General features: G+C 30.5%; 2 protein-coding genes across 4 annotated transcripts; one reads left to right on the top strand and one right to left on the bottom strand.

Annotated features, from left to right (window-relative positions):
- Window positions 1-4656: 4656 nt before the first annotated feature.
- Window positions 4657-10392, top strand: LOC114187203 (boron transporter 1-like). 2 transcript variants are annotated; one of them, XM_028075382.1, is made up of 13 exons: window positions 4657-4795; window positions 5313-5594; window positions 5807-5889; window positions 6041-6233; window positions 6365-6503; window positions 6661-6826; window positions 7647-7813; window positions 7937-8110; window positions 8304-8399; window positions 8577-8714; window positions 8883-9202; window positions 9316-9583; window positions 9961-10392. In XM_028075382.1, exons 2-13 carry the CDS (start codon window positions 5491-5493, stop codon window positions 10138-10140), a joined length of 2028 nt encoding a protein of 675 aa, XP_027931183.1. In that variant the 5' UTR covers window positions 4657-4795; window positions 5313-5490; the 3' UTR covers window positions 10141-10392. The 2 variants fall into 2 exon arrangements, with proteins under 2 accessions (XP_027931183.1, XP_027931184.1); XM_028075383.1 differs by lacking the exon at window positions 4657-4795 and adding an exon at window positions 4807-5180.
- Window positions 10393-12405: 2013 nt separating this feature from the next.
- On the bottom strand, window positions 12406-14533 carry LOC114187482. 2 transcript variants are annotated; one of them, XM_028075743.1, is made up of 5 exons: window positions 14393-14531; window positions 14227-14290; window positions 13649-13693; window positions 12885-12982; window positions 12406-12752 (listed from the first exon to the last, which is right to left on the bottom strand). In XM_028075743.1, exons 2-5 carry the CDS (start codon window positions 14278-14280, stop codon window positions 12662-12664), a joined length of 288 nt encoding a protein of 95 aa, XP_027931544.1. In that variant the 5' UTR covers window positions 14281-14290; window positions 14393-14531; the 3' UTR covers window positions 12406-12661. The 2 variants fall into 2 exon arrangements, with proteins under 2 accessions (XP_027931544.1, XP_027931545.1); XM_028075744.1 differs by having other exon boundaries at window positions 12597-12772; window positions 14393-14533.
- Between the last annotated feature and the right edge of the window lie 652 nt (window positions 14534-15185).

Raw genomic sequence — 15185 nt, 5'->3', positions numbered from 1 at the left:
TTAGAGATGTTTTAGGTTTGAAGCTAAGTTAAATATAATTAAAAGTTGAGTTGAAGACTTTTTTTCTAACCCTAAAATCAAGCTAAAGATGCTCAATGTGAGTTAAGCTAAGTATGCTTAAGGCATGAAGTCCAAATACGTCAAATTGATGCTAAAGGGTTAATAAATAAAAAAGTTAGATATCTAATGATTTTACTAAGTAAACAAAATATGACTATATTCTTTCTCAAAGTAAAAATTCGAACTAAATATTCTAAAATATAGATCCAAATTAAAAATGTCAAAACATGTTGGACTATTAATGTTCAAGGTGTACAACCAAGTTTAGAGATATTTCAAATTTGAAACCAACTAAATATGATTAAAACACAAAGTTGAGTTAAAAATTGTTTAACCCTAAAATTGAGCTAAACATGCTCAACGTGTGAGTTAAACTAAAGATTCTTAAGGCATGAAGCTCAAATACATATGCTCAAAGTGTGAAACCAAAGTGTAAATGTTAAAGGATTGATAAATAAAAATGTTAGATATCTAATGATTTTACCGAGTGAAACAAAATATAACTATATTCGCCAATATTCTACCATGTTGTTAGGTAAGAATGCACTCGTACTTACAATGTTCTAAGTATTAATTAAATATTTTTCTAACAAAAGATAAAAAATAAAATTCAAATAAAAACATGAAATTTTTAATAATATAACTTTAGAATGAAACATTTTCTTTTTTTTGATATTAAATTTCAAGAAAGAAATTATTATAACAAATCTAAAATAAAGTATTAAATAATAGATAATGATATTTTGACGCACTTCTTTTTATCTGCTCTTAACCCACTATTCCAATTATCATCACATCATATCACTACAAAAAATCAAAATAAATAATTGAAAGGTGATTGAAATGATGGATTAAAAATAAATAAAAAAAATGAGTCAAAATATCATTATCTATTAATAATAATCATATCACAAGTTATTAAAGACAATAATAAATAATTATATATTATTGAAATCTCACGACAACTGCAACATTTTTTTATTTTTTCAAATGTTGAGGATGAAAGTACTTTTTTAATTTGATAAAAATTTGGTTGATTTGAACAAGTTGACCTGTCAAGGGAGATAATAAAACTTGTGTAACAAAAAAAAAGTTATACAAATAATGTAACCAAGAACAAAAAAGTAAAGAGAAGATAAAGTTTGTAGACAAACACTTAAAATTGATAGTCAACCATGATAAAAAATAAACACTAAATAAAATTATTAAAAAAGAACATAATCAATGAAATGCATACTCTAAAACATATTAATTCTATAAAATTGAACAAATTACGTAAAGGTTAAAGTTATGTAATTTATGATGTGAGAAAAGGAAAGTATCTTACATATTTGAGTAAACCTGATAAATATCGAATGAGTTAAACAATTTTTAAGATATTTTTTTACGAATAACTGTTTTAAATAGAATATATAACAAGTCTTGGTTTCTTGGAACCGATATCATATCTCGTTTGGCCTAGAACCTCTTCTTTTAGCATTCAATAATAGACAAATATCTAATAGGTGAAGACCACAGATCCTGATTTGATGTCTTTTTACTCTTTCTCTCACTAATTATAACTTTGATGAACCAATTATTCATACATAGGGAAATTTACCTAACTTATTAATATTAGATAGGAGAACCTTTTTTCCATAATGAGTATCAGTACATGCAAAAATACAGTTTTTTTGGAAATAAAAGAAAATTATATTTTCTCAATGCTTAATAATAATACTATTCTTATTATTAATAGAGGATGTTAAGTGACAATTAGGGCAATTAGGTAGGTAAAAAACAATGATAGAAGGGACATGGTGACCCATATTGATTTTTTACTCAAAATCTCAAGACATTGACTCTGTGTCAAATTCAGATTAGGCATTAAATATCTTTAAGAGTAATGTTTTGGTCATTATTTTTCCGTGATGTGAGTTAGGTACATAAAATGCATCAACCCTTCTTCATGAACTTGATAGAATTGGAATGTTCATATAATGTTAAAAAGAAATAATAGATCCAATGAACTTAACTTAGAGGGAGGAATAATAATAGAACTCAACTCTTACCATAATTCGACAAAAAAACCTATTTGAAGATTCATGTCTTGTTCTACTTATTTAGGATTTATGTAAAACTCCATTACTGACCATATTTGTATTTTAAATTTCAAGAAAATTTGTTTCTACAACTATGCCTTGTTTTTTGTTGAATAACTTAAGCAAGTAGTTGCCTAAGAGCTTTGATATTAGAATTTAAGTTCAATTTTTCATAATTTGTGTGGTAAATATTTACATCAATTTTCAAAGAAGACTTTTGGGATGAAATTTAAATTCTAATTTGAAAATAATATCAAAATTGTTGAAGAAATTTATATGTAAGATTTGTCCTTATATAAAATAACAGTATCTTATTCTTTTTGCACATTTTTTTCCATAAAGATTCTTATAATCATTCTTATTCCACAAATCTAAGCATTCTTCATATTTTAAGAACAGAATATGGAGGTTTATTGTGTTTACACCTCACACTACAAATGCAAGAGGTTTTGGTGACAATTTGTTACAGTAATATTTCTATTGTAAATTTTTCACACCATCCTTCAAGCACAAATTTATACGTAGAATAAAATTATCTTTACATTTGAAATGAGTTTTAAACATAGAAAACCAAAATATATATATATATATATATATATATATAAAAGATATGTTTAAATAAAGGTGTTGATTTTGATAAGCATTTATCATTTAGATTCAGTCATGAAATAGTTACTATTGTCAATTAGACTACAAATTCAAAAGATTTTGAAATATAGAATCAAATATTTTTTACTATTAACCCATTAGTAATTTTCTCTGCTTTTTTCTTTGAAACAAATTTATAATTAATTTCGTACTATCATGTACAATTTTAGAAATAATTTGGTACTTCATATACATTAGTTAGGTTTCGGCTACTATCATAGACATTAGTTAGGTCTTCGCTATGATTAAATTACGTGGCTATTTTAGATTTTTTTTTTAATATTAAAACAATAATTACATATTCAAAACTTGAATTCAAAATCACTAACTCAATTAAAAAAATTATGTCAAAGATTTTTTACTTTTTTTTTATAATTCAACCACAATAATTCTATGCAACCTGACTTTCAGTTAGTTAGTTATACAACATCATACGACTTCATATATAAGAAGAAAATTAACTTCTGATTTTTTATAAAGAAGAAAATTAAGATTAAGTTAAGTTTTTCTTAATAAATTTTCATGAATATAAATCAGATATCAAATTTATAGTGTAATGGCTTTATCTTATTTGAAAAGAAAAACTTACCAGTTATAAGATATAAAGAATGAATTATATTTTGCATCTATTATTTTAATCTCTCAAAATCTATTTTTGAAACCGACTCAAGACATTCTCTTCACGTGCAACATGACCCTGTAGATTCAGAGAACTATGTGCAAAACCAGTGTCAAGGAAATACATAGAATACAAATGTTGTTAATAAAATAAATGAAAAAAAAAAATCCAAATTCAAAACAAAGAATTTATTCTGTGGATCCGATTAGATAAGCGGTGCTCCAATATACATCACCTTGTTCAATATGGAGCCATTCTTTAACTCATTTTAATGTATTAAATTAAATTAAATGTTCAATAGTTGTCACATTGCTGGAGTTTAACTTTTTTTGACAAATAATCACTGATATTATTATTTTTAATTTAAGTTGAAATTTTGAGATATTTAAAAAAATCTCTCTTTCCTATCATTATAATTTTCTTTTTTGTTAACACATATAAACAATGTAATGATTAAAATAATAAATTATTAAATGTATCATAAAATTGTGGAACTTTCTGTGAAAAGTGTAGGTTAAAACGTTTATTTGGTCAGTGATTTTGATAACTAGTTTGTAATGTTTCCGGTTTCATTATGTTTGTATTTTCGTTATTTAAATATAAAATATTTACACAGTTGTCAAATGACATATAAGCATTTATTACGAATAAATGTCTAATCCAGCTACTAAAATTGACTGCTTAATTAAAAGCATATAAATGAAAAGTCTTAAAAAATATGATAAAGATTGGGTTAAAAATACTAACATAACTGATATAACTGTGATATAAAATTGATTGGAATTAATTTTTTAACATAAAATTAATATGTGTTTAGTTTTTAAAATTAATTAAAAATTAAAAAATTTGCGTTAATAAAAAATAATTAATTTTTACTTTTGTATTAAAAAATTGTTTTAAGTTAAAATCAGTTCAACAAAGAATCAAACATAAAACCCACCTCTAATTTCAACTAAACATTTTGCAAAAAATTAACGTGGTATAGATATACTTTATTTTTATCTTTTATTTACCTCTTTTATCAGGAAAATGAAAAATTTATCAGGTAAAAGTTTCTACAACAATTAGATATACGAATCATTTAAATTTATAAAATCATTTTACTCACCATCTTAATTTTTTTATAAATATTATAAACGTGCTTATTTAACCATGACCATTTTTGTTTGGTAGTATTATCTAATCATGAACCCAACCAAGTAAAGGGATTTCAAATGGATTCATTCATATAATTGATACTAGCAATGTACCAAAACCAAAACCAAGAAGCTCTTGTATATATAAATTGCACATGAAAGCTATTGAAGGGGAGAAACATGGGATCAGAGCTTCCCCTCTCTAATCATGTATTTTGAAACCAAACATCTCATTTCAACAAAACCATTCTGTAATTTTCTCTCCCTTCATTCTCATACATTGCATTTGCAGCACATAATCCAAACACTCATTATAGTGTAGCTTTTTTCTTAGCTTTTCTCAGGCATATTCCTATTCCCCTTTCCTAGCCCCCATTCAAATGCTTGTTCTTTTGCAATGACTAATGAGGCTGCTTTCTTTACTCGCCTTTCAGTTTTGACCCACATTGTCCTTTACCCACTTTCCATTCACTGCTATGTGTTTCAAATTTCCCCTCAGCCTTTCTCTGTTCCCACAATGAAAGCTTCCATTTTTTTTTCTCTTTGATTGCTTATGCTTACTCTTCCAATCATTTTGATCATTAAGTAATGTATACTCCAACTGGGGTTTGAAGCTTTCTTTATTTAATTCAACTTGTAAGTTCTTTGGGGTAGATGATGCAACATTGTTGTGTTGTGCTGCCACTGGGATTCTATTGAAGGGGTTTATTTGAGTAAATCTTGTTATAAATCATAATGATGTGTAATTGCTTGCTGATTTTGCCATAGGTGTGTAGCCATTGTTCTTCATGGCTGTGATGCTCGTAGCACATGCATTGGTGTCGGCCTAGATTAAATAATCAAGTACAGTGCTGTTGCTGCAAATCTGTGCTGTTGTTAAAGTATTAAAAAGTATAAATCCTTGTGAGGTTTTTGTTTTTTTGCCGTTGCTTTTGGTTAAGAAACTATGGAAGATACATTTGTTCCGTTTCGTGGAATTAAAAATGATCTTCAAGGGAGATTGATGTGTTACAAGCAAGATTGGATTGGTGGTCTTAGAGCAGGCTTCAGGTACACCTTTCTTATGCTACAAAAAATGGTAAATTATTTTATTAGGAGAGTTTATTTTGATAGCATGACTTATATGAAGATATAAAGTGTTATTTTTTGCTAATTCAGTTAGTATTCCTTTGAAATTACTACACTTTTTAAGCAATTCCCGATTACTTCATACTTCTTATTTTGATTGAATGTAACTTGCTACTTAAACCGTTGTTTCTCAGGATATTAGCCCCGACCACGTATATATTTTTTGCATCAGCAATTCCTGTTATTTCGTTTGGAGAACAATTGGAAAGAGACACAGGTACAGTGCTTGTTACTCATATCCCATATTTTTCTTGGGTTTCGTCCATGTATGGAAATTTGTTTATGTTAAGGTAGCTGATTAGATAAATGCAGAGACAGTAATATAGTGTACCTCAAATTTTTATTTTCTGTGTTCCAACAATTTCCAGATGGAGTACTTACTGCAGTTCAAACTTTAGCATCTACTGCATTGTGTGGAATTATACAGTCTATTATAGGAGGCCAACCCTTACTGATTCTTGGAGTAGCAGAACCAACTGTAATTATGTATACATTCATGTTCAACTTTGCGAAAAGAAGGCCAGAATTGGGTTCAAAACTCTTTCTAGCATGGACTGGATGGTATAGTTCGTTCACTTTCATGTTTGAAGAAGTGTAGCCATTTCATGTTCTTAGTTATAATTTTTTGACGAGTTACTATTTGTGTGATGCCTTATAAAAGAAACTTAGTTTCCTCGTGTATTTGCGGGCAGGGTATGCATGTGGACTGCCATCTTGTTGTTCCTATTGGCTATCTTGGGAGCTTGCTCCATCATCAACAGGTTCACTCGCCTTGCAGGGGAACTGTTTGGTCTTCTTATTGCAATGCTTTTTATGCAAGAGGCTATTAAAGTAAGAGACATGTTTGAGTTTTCTTTGGCTGTAATATTTACTCATGAGTGCTTTTAGCGCAAATGATTGTGCTTCTAGTCTGAAGTAATGAAAATATAAGATGATTGGAAGAAAATCTTTTCAACTGATAAACATGCTTTCTAATTGGGTTTGACAGGGACTCATCCATGAGTTTCACATACCTGAGAGAGCAAACCCATCATCACCAGAGTTTCAATCTTCATGGAGATTTGGAAATGGCATGTTTTCTTTGGTTCTGTCATTTGGCCTCCTGCTTACAGCATTGAAAAGCCGAAAGGCAAGGTCTTGGCGATATGGATCAGGTGAGACTTGTGAAATGTGAAGTTCCCAATCATACGTGCACTTGCATCATCAATATGATATGACCTAAGAAAGCATAAAATTTTCTTTCCCATATGGTCAATGGTGGATTGTTGATAATAGTTGCTGAAACACTACATTCATCCATTGAGATGTGCATCTTTGTTACAAGAAAGAACTATTTAACATAAGGTAATAAGTAGTAATTTGCATGGCATTGACTTTGCTCTGTACAGTTTGGTGCTTGAAGGTATGTATTTGGTTTAATCCTTTCCTTCGGGGTCCCTTTTTCATTCCTTTTTAAAACGTATAATTTATGCGACAACAAAGAAATAAATTAACTGAAATTCTGACCTTAGAAGACAAACTGCATAAGGAACAAGGTTGTTGAGGGGTACGGTAATGGATTCAAATTAACATTCCGTTATAATAGAGTTGATTTTCTTGTTACTGAGTTGACTTGCTGATCTGTAAATTGAATGTTGCTCGAAGAATATTCCAAAAATTATCTTTGAAGCATTGAACCTTCGAAGTTGTGAATTTCTCTCTTAATGAAATTTTTGTTGCTATTTTTAATTTTGTAAGATGACTTGTCTTTAATGAACAATGAAGGCTTGAACGTATAATACTCGAGCTTTTTGACCTTCATAGATCTATCAAATTCACATTGAAAATGGAAGTGGAACATCTGGAGGTTAAATATGATCGACTGAGGATTTTCTTTTTACTTGAAAATAACTGAAAAAGATCCTTTCAACTAATGTTTTCGATCATTTCCCATTATATTTCAGTAGTTCTTAGATTATTTTCCTCCTATTACAGGATGTTTACGAGGCTTCATAGCAGATTATGGTGTCCCATTGATGGTTCTAGTATGGACTGCCATTTCTTATATTCCAGCTGGAAGTATTCCAAAAGGAGTTCCTAGGCGTCTTTTCAGCCCAAATCCATGGTCCTCTGGTGCATTTGAAAACTGGACTGTCATAAAGGCACGATCTCTTCTGTGGAAATTATTTTATGTTAGGCAATAGGATTGTTAAACTTTTCTTTCACTCTTTAAATTCTTAGTTCTTCCATGGAAGGTTTTAATAAAATATTCAAAATCACAACAGGATATGCTGAATGTACCAGTTCTCTATATTATTGGAGCATTTATTCCAGCAACAATGATTGCTGTTCTATATTATTTCGACCATAGTGTGGCATCTCAGCTTGCTCAGCAGAAAGAATTCAATTTAAGAAAGCCACCTTCTTTCCATTATGATTTACTTCTATTGGGCTTCATGGTACAGAAAGCTCCTTGCTCTTTTTGATCCTTTGCTTTATATAAAATTGCTTAGTTCTTTGACTTTTTCCCAATGCTCTTTCTTTCCCTTGGCAATTTGAGATTGATATTGTGTGTGGCCTCCTGATCTGCTTGTAAACCGAGTGTGATCCTTAGTTGTGTTGTGACACATTGATATGTTATCTGAATGACAGGTTATAATATGTGGTCTAATTGGAATTCCTCCGTCCAACGGTGTTATTCCACAATCTCCAATGCATACCAAAAGTTTAGCAACATTGAAGCATCAGGTAGACATTAATTACAATTGCAGGTTTCTGTTCTCTCATTTTGTAAACATTTACTGAGATAATTGTTGCCAATGCACTTTCATTAGTACAATCTTTAAGGAGAAAGTAAAAAGAGAATTCACAGTGATTAAATGTGTGCTGCTACTTTCATCATACTTATATTTGGGTGATTTGCAGTTACTTAGGAATCGGCTTGTTGCTGCAGCACGAAGTTCTATGAGAAAACTAGAAAGTTTGGGACAAGTATATGGAAGTATGCAAGATGCTTACTGGCAGATGCAAACCCCTCTAGTTCACGAGGAATCTTCCTCACAGGTACATGGGATTGTGGACTTTTCTGTCACTCTTTTGAACACGAGAACTTGAATATTGTATCATTGATTTAATGGTTTGACAAACTGAATATGCTCCTAATTGTCTGTAGTTCAAACTAAAAGTGGCATACAATGTAATCATCCACCATTTCCTAAACTTTGTTGACAGGGACTTAAAGAGTTGAAAGAGTCAACAATTCAATTGGCATCAAGCATGGGGAGTATAAATGCCCCAGTTGACGAATCAATATTTGATGTCAAGAAGGAAATTGATGACTTGTTGCCTGTTGAGGTCAAAGAGCAACGAGTGAGCAACCTGCTCCAGTCTGTGATGGTAGTTGGATGTGTAGCAGCAATGCCTTTCCTGAAAATGATTCCAACTTCTGTGCTATGGGGTTATTTTGCTTTCATGGCCATTGAAAACTTACCTGGAAACCAGTTCTGGGAACGGATTTTATTAATTTTAACTGCTCCAAGCAGAAGATACAAGTATGAATATGATGTTAAAAGTTTCCTATCGGTTTTCCTTCTTTTTGGGACACTTAAAGTTGCATTCACTGACTTTTCCTTGCTTTCTCTTTTACACTATGAAACAAATGTAGAGTTCTGGAGGAGTGCCATGCAACTTATGTGGAAACCGTTCCATTCAAGACAATTGCAGTGTTTACAGTGTTCCAGACTGCTTACTTGCTTGTTTGTTTTGGTATCACTTGGATTCCAACAGCTGGTGTTCTATTCCCATTGATGATCATGTTTCTGGTCCCTGTAAGGCAATACATTCTGCCCAAGTTTTTCAAAGGAGCACACCTTCAAGACTTAGATGCTGCAGAATATGAAGAAGTACCTGCTTTACCATTCAGCCTAGCTGCTGTAAGTGTTCAATACTATACCCAAGTTCACCTTCTTATTTAGCTACATGCTAAAGCAAGACCAATGCAAACAGGCATTCATATTTCCAATGAATGAAAGGAAAATGCAGTATTTTGTATAATTGACATTGAATGTCCATTTGGATGGTTTTAAATGACATCACTCTTAGGTTCCCTTTTGAGGTGTCTTAACAAATACCGATGAGACTCAAGTCCAAACTATACATAACGGATTGATACTACTTACAACCTTAAACTTTAAGACAATGAGTTTATGAGTTTTCATTTATATATGATGTTTAACTTTTTTATTTTTATTCAATGTGAGAACAGACTTGGATTTCCAACACTTTTATGATGCTTGTTCTTTTTGTGCAGGAAGGGGACTTGAGCAAGACAGCTTCCTTTGCAGATGATGGAGAGATTGTAGATGGAATAATCACCAGAAGCAGGGGTGAGATAAGACATGTTTGCAGTCCTAAGTTAATGAACTCCACTCCAATCATATCCCAAGAGTTAACCACTCTTCAAAGTCCAAGGTTACCAGATAAGGTATAAGCCAACTCAGAGAAAATCAAAACCATCAAAGTGTTAGGAGAGGATCTTTCAGCCCAGGAGAAGCTACTCCATCATCCAATTTGAGGAAATCAAGATCAGCACTCATACATGCTTCTCATAGTAACTTATTGTTGTAGGCTTGTAATACAAGGATTCTTCTTCAATGCTTATGGCATAAATGCATCAAACATATCTATGTCATGAAAAAGCAGGTAGTTTCTAGGAATTAATGAACATTGATTATCATTCTAATATTTGATTTTACAATTTTAAAATTAGGTTTGAGGGTTTTGTCCAGATTTTTGAGTTCTAAAGTCTAGGGGAACAAGACAATTATAATAGTTAATTATCTAGTTTTTTTCAGATTCTACACAGGTAGATAGAATTAATCCATCAAATTCAATTTAAATTAGCGTTATGAATTAAATCTATCAGAATTACTGGCATAAATTTAAATTTAATTCATGATATAATTAAAAGTATTTAATCAAACAAATGTTAAAATTTGAACATTTAGAACTATAGAAAAGCAAATTTCAATTAATGAAGTAAGAATCCAACAAGAAAATTAAAAAATCATAACAATGGTAATAAGTACTTTAGAGAAAACTTTATAATGAAGTAAAGATAAAATATTTTTAAGAGTTAACAACAATAAAATTTTAAGAGTTAACTAGAAATGACTTCAAAGCTTAAAAAAATAATTGTATATCAACTTTTAGATACGCTATATATCACTATAAAAGCCATAAATGATCATAGATTAAACTATTATAAACAAAAATAACTGATAATATATATATTTTTTAACACGTTTTCAATCTCACCTATATGTTACGGATCAAACTCTCATGTTACTCAATTAATTTATTATTCATATAGTTGTTATTGACGTGTTATTTAGTTTTTTCCCTACATTATTGTTTTATAATGTTTTTTTTTTTTACATATTTCAGTTCAATTTTAATCTGTTATTGACTTGTAGTGATTTGTTTATCATGTTTCTTAAATATCATCCTTTTATTTAGTGAATGTTTCACTCCAGAATAATATTAACTATAATAATCTTATCTTATTAAAGGATTGTAAGCATAGTTTCCTTTAAATTTTTTTCACATAATAACTATAATTATATTTCATTTAATACTAGAACAATCTCGAGTTGTTGTTGATTTATTAATTTTTCCAGCTCCAAAACTTCACTCAGAATTTAGACGATTCATTGAGTGGAATGTTCATTAAAGTGATTATTGCTCTTCAAAATATTTTCACTAAATGAATAGATAGTCACCGAATAATATTCACTAGAAAAACAATTTCTCACTAAATGAATTTATAATTAAAAGAGGTACTGCGAATCTAGAAAGTTCTATAGGTGAACGAATATATGAGAGCTTTTTTTAACGAGATTGTCCCTTCTTCAAATCTTCTTCATAGGATCATACTGTGTTTGGTGTAATGAAAGTTGTATCGAACATTATGTAAATTGGGTTACATTTTTCCCTTTATTTATAAAGTTCAATTTGATAATTCTATTTCAAAAAGTTCAAATAAAGCTGATTGCGTTACGGATTCACAGTTTGAAAATGATTTTAAATTTTGTTAAAGTCCGTAACAGTTAGTGACAAATTTTAAAATGTCATTTTAAATTTTAATCAACAAAACATTACAAAGTATTACGAGTATAAAATAATTATTAAAAAAATGTCATTTTAAAATAGTGGTTGTACGAATTACAATTTTATCAGTCAATGTCTATATTAATATTTTTCTTTTTTGAATAATTTTAATGTTTAATGAATTAAAGTTTAAATAGTTACGATTTTAATATGCACTAATTAGTGGCGTATTTTTAACGAGGATGTAAAGCTGTTACTAATAATAAATTAATAGAATGAGAAAATAGCACCAATTTAGAGAATTAATAGAAAAAATTAATCATTTTAAAAATAGAGGGATATTAGACCCTAAATCAATGTATAGAGGGTTGTAATAATTTACCAAGCCGTTTATAACCAATTAAATACTCTTCATGGAGAACACAAAAATCTACCATGAAAGTGACAAAAGAAAATTTTTGCTTACCAACCTTCAAAACAATGCAGCTTCAGAAACTCACAAGTGAAATCCATTGAAGTTAGGAACTTCAGAAATGCGTACAAATCTGAAACCTAATTAATCCAGTTTCTGGGCTTATATACTTCGACTTTGCCATCTTTATAATCATGCACAAGCCCTTTATAATGTAACCGAAAACTAAAATTGAAAAAAAAAAAAAAACAATACGGATCACTGTTATTTCTTCAAAGGTTTATTATCTCTACACTGAATCATTTGGTAGAAACTAGAAGCAGTATTAAGAAACTTGAGCAGTGTGGATATGGAAATGGCACCGGCAAAATAAGCCATCGCCCTATTTTCCACAAATTTTTTTAAATAACATTTTAAAATAGCCAGTAACCTTGGAAGGCTTTTGATACATGCTTGATCTGCCAAACCTTGCATTCATGGACAAACCGAATCATTTGTTAGGCTGCTTAGTCTTGCTAAATTTAGAACCTGTCATTTGCTCTGACTCATACAATATGTGATTGATAAGCCCCCTTGCAGCACTGCAGAACCAGAAACAAATCTACAAATAAGTAGATAGCGTAAATTTCACACACATGTGCCCATGTTATTGTGCTGAGACACTAATAACAAACGTGCACAATATAAATGTACTATACTAGATACAAGCTTACTCATCCTTCAACTTCTGAATCTTCTCAGGATCTGTCTCATGCTTGTGTTTCTTAAACTGTTGTCTCACCATATCAACAAGAAGCTCTGTGTTATGTTTCTGCAATAGCAAGAAGGCATAATCAGTTTCTCACGTCCTAGCATCATCGGACATGAAGATGTTTAAACCTTGTTTAAGCAAACTTCTTCACAAGTACTTCTCTAGAAGAGAATCAAAAGCAAAATAAAATAAACTTCGTCCGCAAGTTAAAATCAACGAATACATCTCATTTATCAACTTTTTGAAGAGATAGATATGAAAGTTTCTTTAAAAGCTGAAGTGCATAAGTCAATTTCAACTTTTGAAAGAAGGTTAACTCCTTTTACTTCTTAGTTTCCTTTTCAAAATGTTCAGGAAAAGTTTATCTCAACAGGACGTGACAAATGCAGTGCTTCAGTAAAAATAATGAGACAGTAAACCCAATGCAGAAGCATACCACGATCATGGGTGAATAGCATCACAAGCACAAAAATAAAAGATGAAGAAAATAATGCAGTGCACTGATAGGATCAGAGTTTGTCTAACACGTTAAGTCACAATACTTAAACATGAACACTAATTACATGTCCCTAGAAAACATGCATCATAAACATGAGACATATACGACCGAATTTTCAAAAAATTCACCATGGTGGGGATTCCCATGTCCCATACTTAAATTACTTTGACAGCAATTAGCTACAAGTGAATCTATTTGAAAGAGAGAGAAAGAGAAGAATGACTCACCCGATGACCAATATATTTAGCTCTGCGAAGACATTCACGGTAGAGCTATAAAACAAAGGCCATAAAAATAAGTAAGATATTTTATTTACTTGTTTGTAAAAGGATAAATTAGACTTTTGATCATTCATATAAATTTGTGTTTCAATTTGGTCCCTTAAGTTTAAAAAGTTTAATTTCCGTCTTCAAAACACCAAGTTGGTCCTTCTGTTAGTTTAATACATCAATTTAGTGTGTTTGGATTTTCAGTTTAATCCCACAAAACTCCCTTTTCAACTGAATTTAACACTCAGATTACTTCCCATTCGTGCATGGAAAATATAGCTTTTGCATTCATCGCCATTCCAACATACATCAAATTAGGTGAAACATGACAAACGTCAAACCATGAAACATGATACTCCAGTAAAAATTACCATTGCTAGTCAATCTTTTAAACTTAAAAAGGGATCAAATTGAAACCAAAATTCCAGATAAGGGGAACGAAACTCCAATTCTGTTTTTCTGGACTTATGGAAGCTAAGTAGAGAATAGGAGTTTGATTGAATTAGAGAAGACAGAAGGTTTGGCATGTGACTGACCCTAAGAGCATTGTTGGCGAGCTCAGGAGGCAGAGCAGTTTGAAGGGACGGCATGGTATAGAATCTGCGAAACAAAAACACAGAGGCAATTCATCGAACAGTTAGAAGGCAGAAAAGAGAACATTACTTAACCGACAAATTAGGATAGTGGTCGCTTGTCTAATACCGATTATCACTAGTTCTGACTCAGAGTCCTCGAGGTATGTTTACGAGCAAAGCAATTGAGCACAAAACTTGAATTCGCGATCCGTGCGAAACGAAACGACTCTGCGTTTTACGGTACTAGAAACGGAGAAGAGTGAATCGTGATTTATTAGTGGTCTAAAATGCCCAAACCAAAATGCACTATCGGGCCGATTCCTTGTACATGGCCCAAGAACTGGGCTTCTTCCCGTAACTCCAAAGATTTCCTTTTAACACCCCCAACTTTTTTTACCTTTTACTACGATAAAAATTTTCTCTCTTATATTAACTTCCTCACAACACTCCAAACAATCAGATTTGAAATTTGATTAAGAAAAGCCCGAATTTCGAAATTCGATAAACAAAATATTGGATAAATACTTCGCTGGATCTCAAGATTCAATTAAAACTCCTACCAAATTATGAAATTCAGTTTAGAAATTTACCAAATTTTGAAATTCAATTAAAAAACTCACTAAATTTCAAAATCGTATTAAGGAAGACACCAAATTTCAAAATCCGATTAAAAGACTCACCGGAATTGAAAGTCCGGTTAAACGCTCTTTCTGATTTCAAAATCCGGTTAACATAATTATTTAAACTGTTTTTTAAATTTAAAATTCAATAAACATTTTAATTAATATAATTTTCTTTTAAATATTTATTTAAATTGACACAAAAATAAAATATATTCCATTTGTGTCAATTTTAGTTTAAAAAAAATCAAAAAAATTATTAAATATTTTAATTCATATAGTTTAAAATTTTAATTCTTT

Source organism: Vigna unguiculata, chromosome 6 (genome assembly GCF_004118075.2).
Source record: "Vigna unguiculata cultivar IT97K-499-35 chromosome 6, ASM411807v1, whole genome shotgun sequence".
Lineage (NCBI taxonomy): Eukaryota > Viridiplantae > Streptophyta > Magnoliopsida > Fabales > Fabaceae > Vigna > Vigna unguiculata.
The sequence above is the reverse complement of the archived record's forward strand: the minus strand, read 5'-3'. Positions and strand labels throughout refer to the sequence as shown.

Bases quoted from the DNA above. Each gene is read 5' to 3' on its own strand.
- LOC114187203 (XM_028075382.1), top strand. From the start codon at position 5,491: ATGGAAGATACATTTGTTCCGTTTCGTGGAATTAAAAATGATCTTCAA. The intron at 5,890-6,040 runs GTACAGTGCTTG...AACAATTTCCAG, and splicing joins ACAATTGGAAAGAGACACAG to ATGGAGTACTTACTGCAGTT. The intron at 6,504-6,660 runs GTAAGAGACATG...TGGGTTTGACAG, and splicing joins TTATGCAAGAGGCTATTAAA to GGACTCATCCATGAGTTTCA.
- LOC114187482 (XM_028075743.1), bottom strand. From the start codon at position 14,280: ATGCCGTCCCTTCAAACTGCTCTGCCTCCTGAGCTCGCCAACAATGCT. The intron at 13,694-14,226 runs GTCAGTCACATG...TTTGTTTTATAG, and splicing joins TCGCCAACAATGCTCTTAGG to CTCTACCGTGAATGTCTTCG. The intron at 12,983-13,648 runs GTGAGTCATTCT...TTGCTATTGCAG, and splicing joins CTAAATATATTGGTCATCGG to AAACATAACACAGAGCTTCT.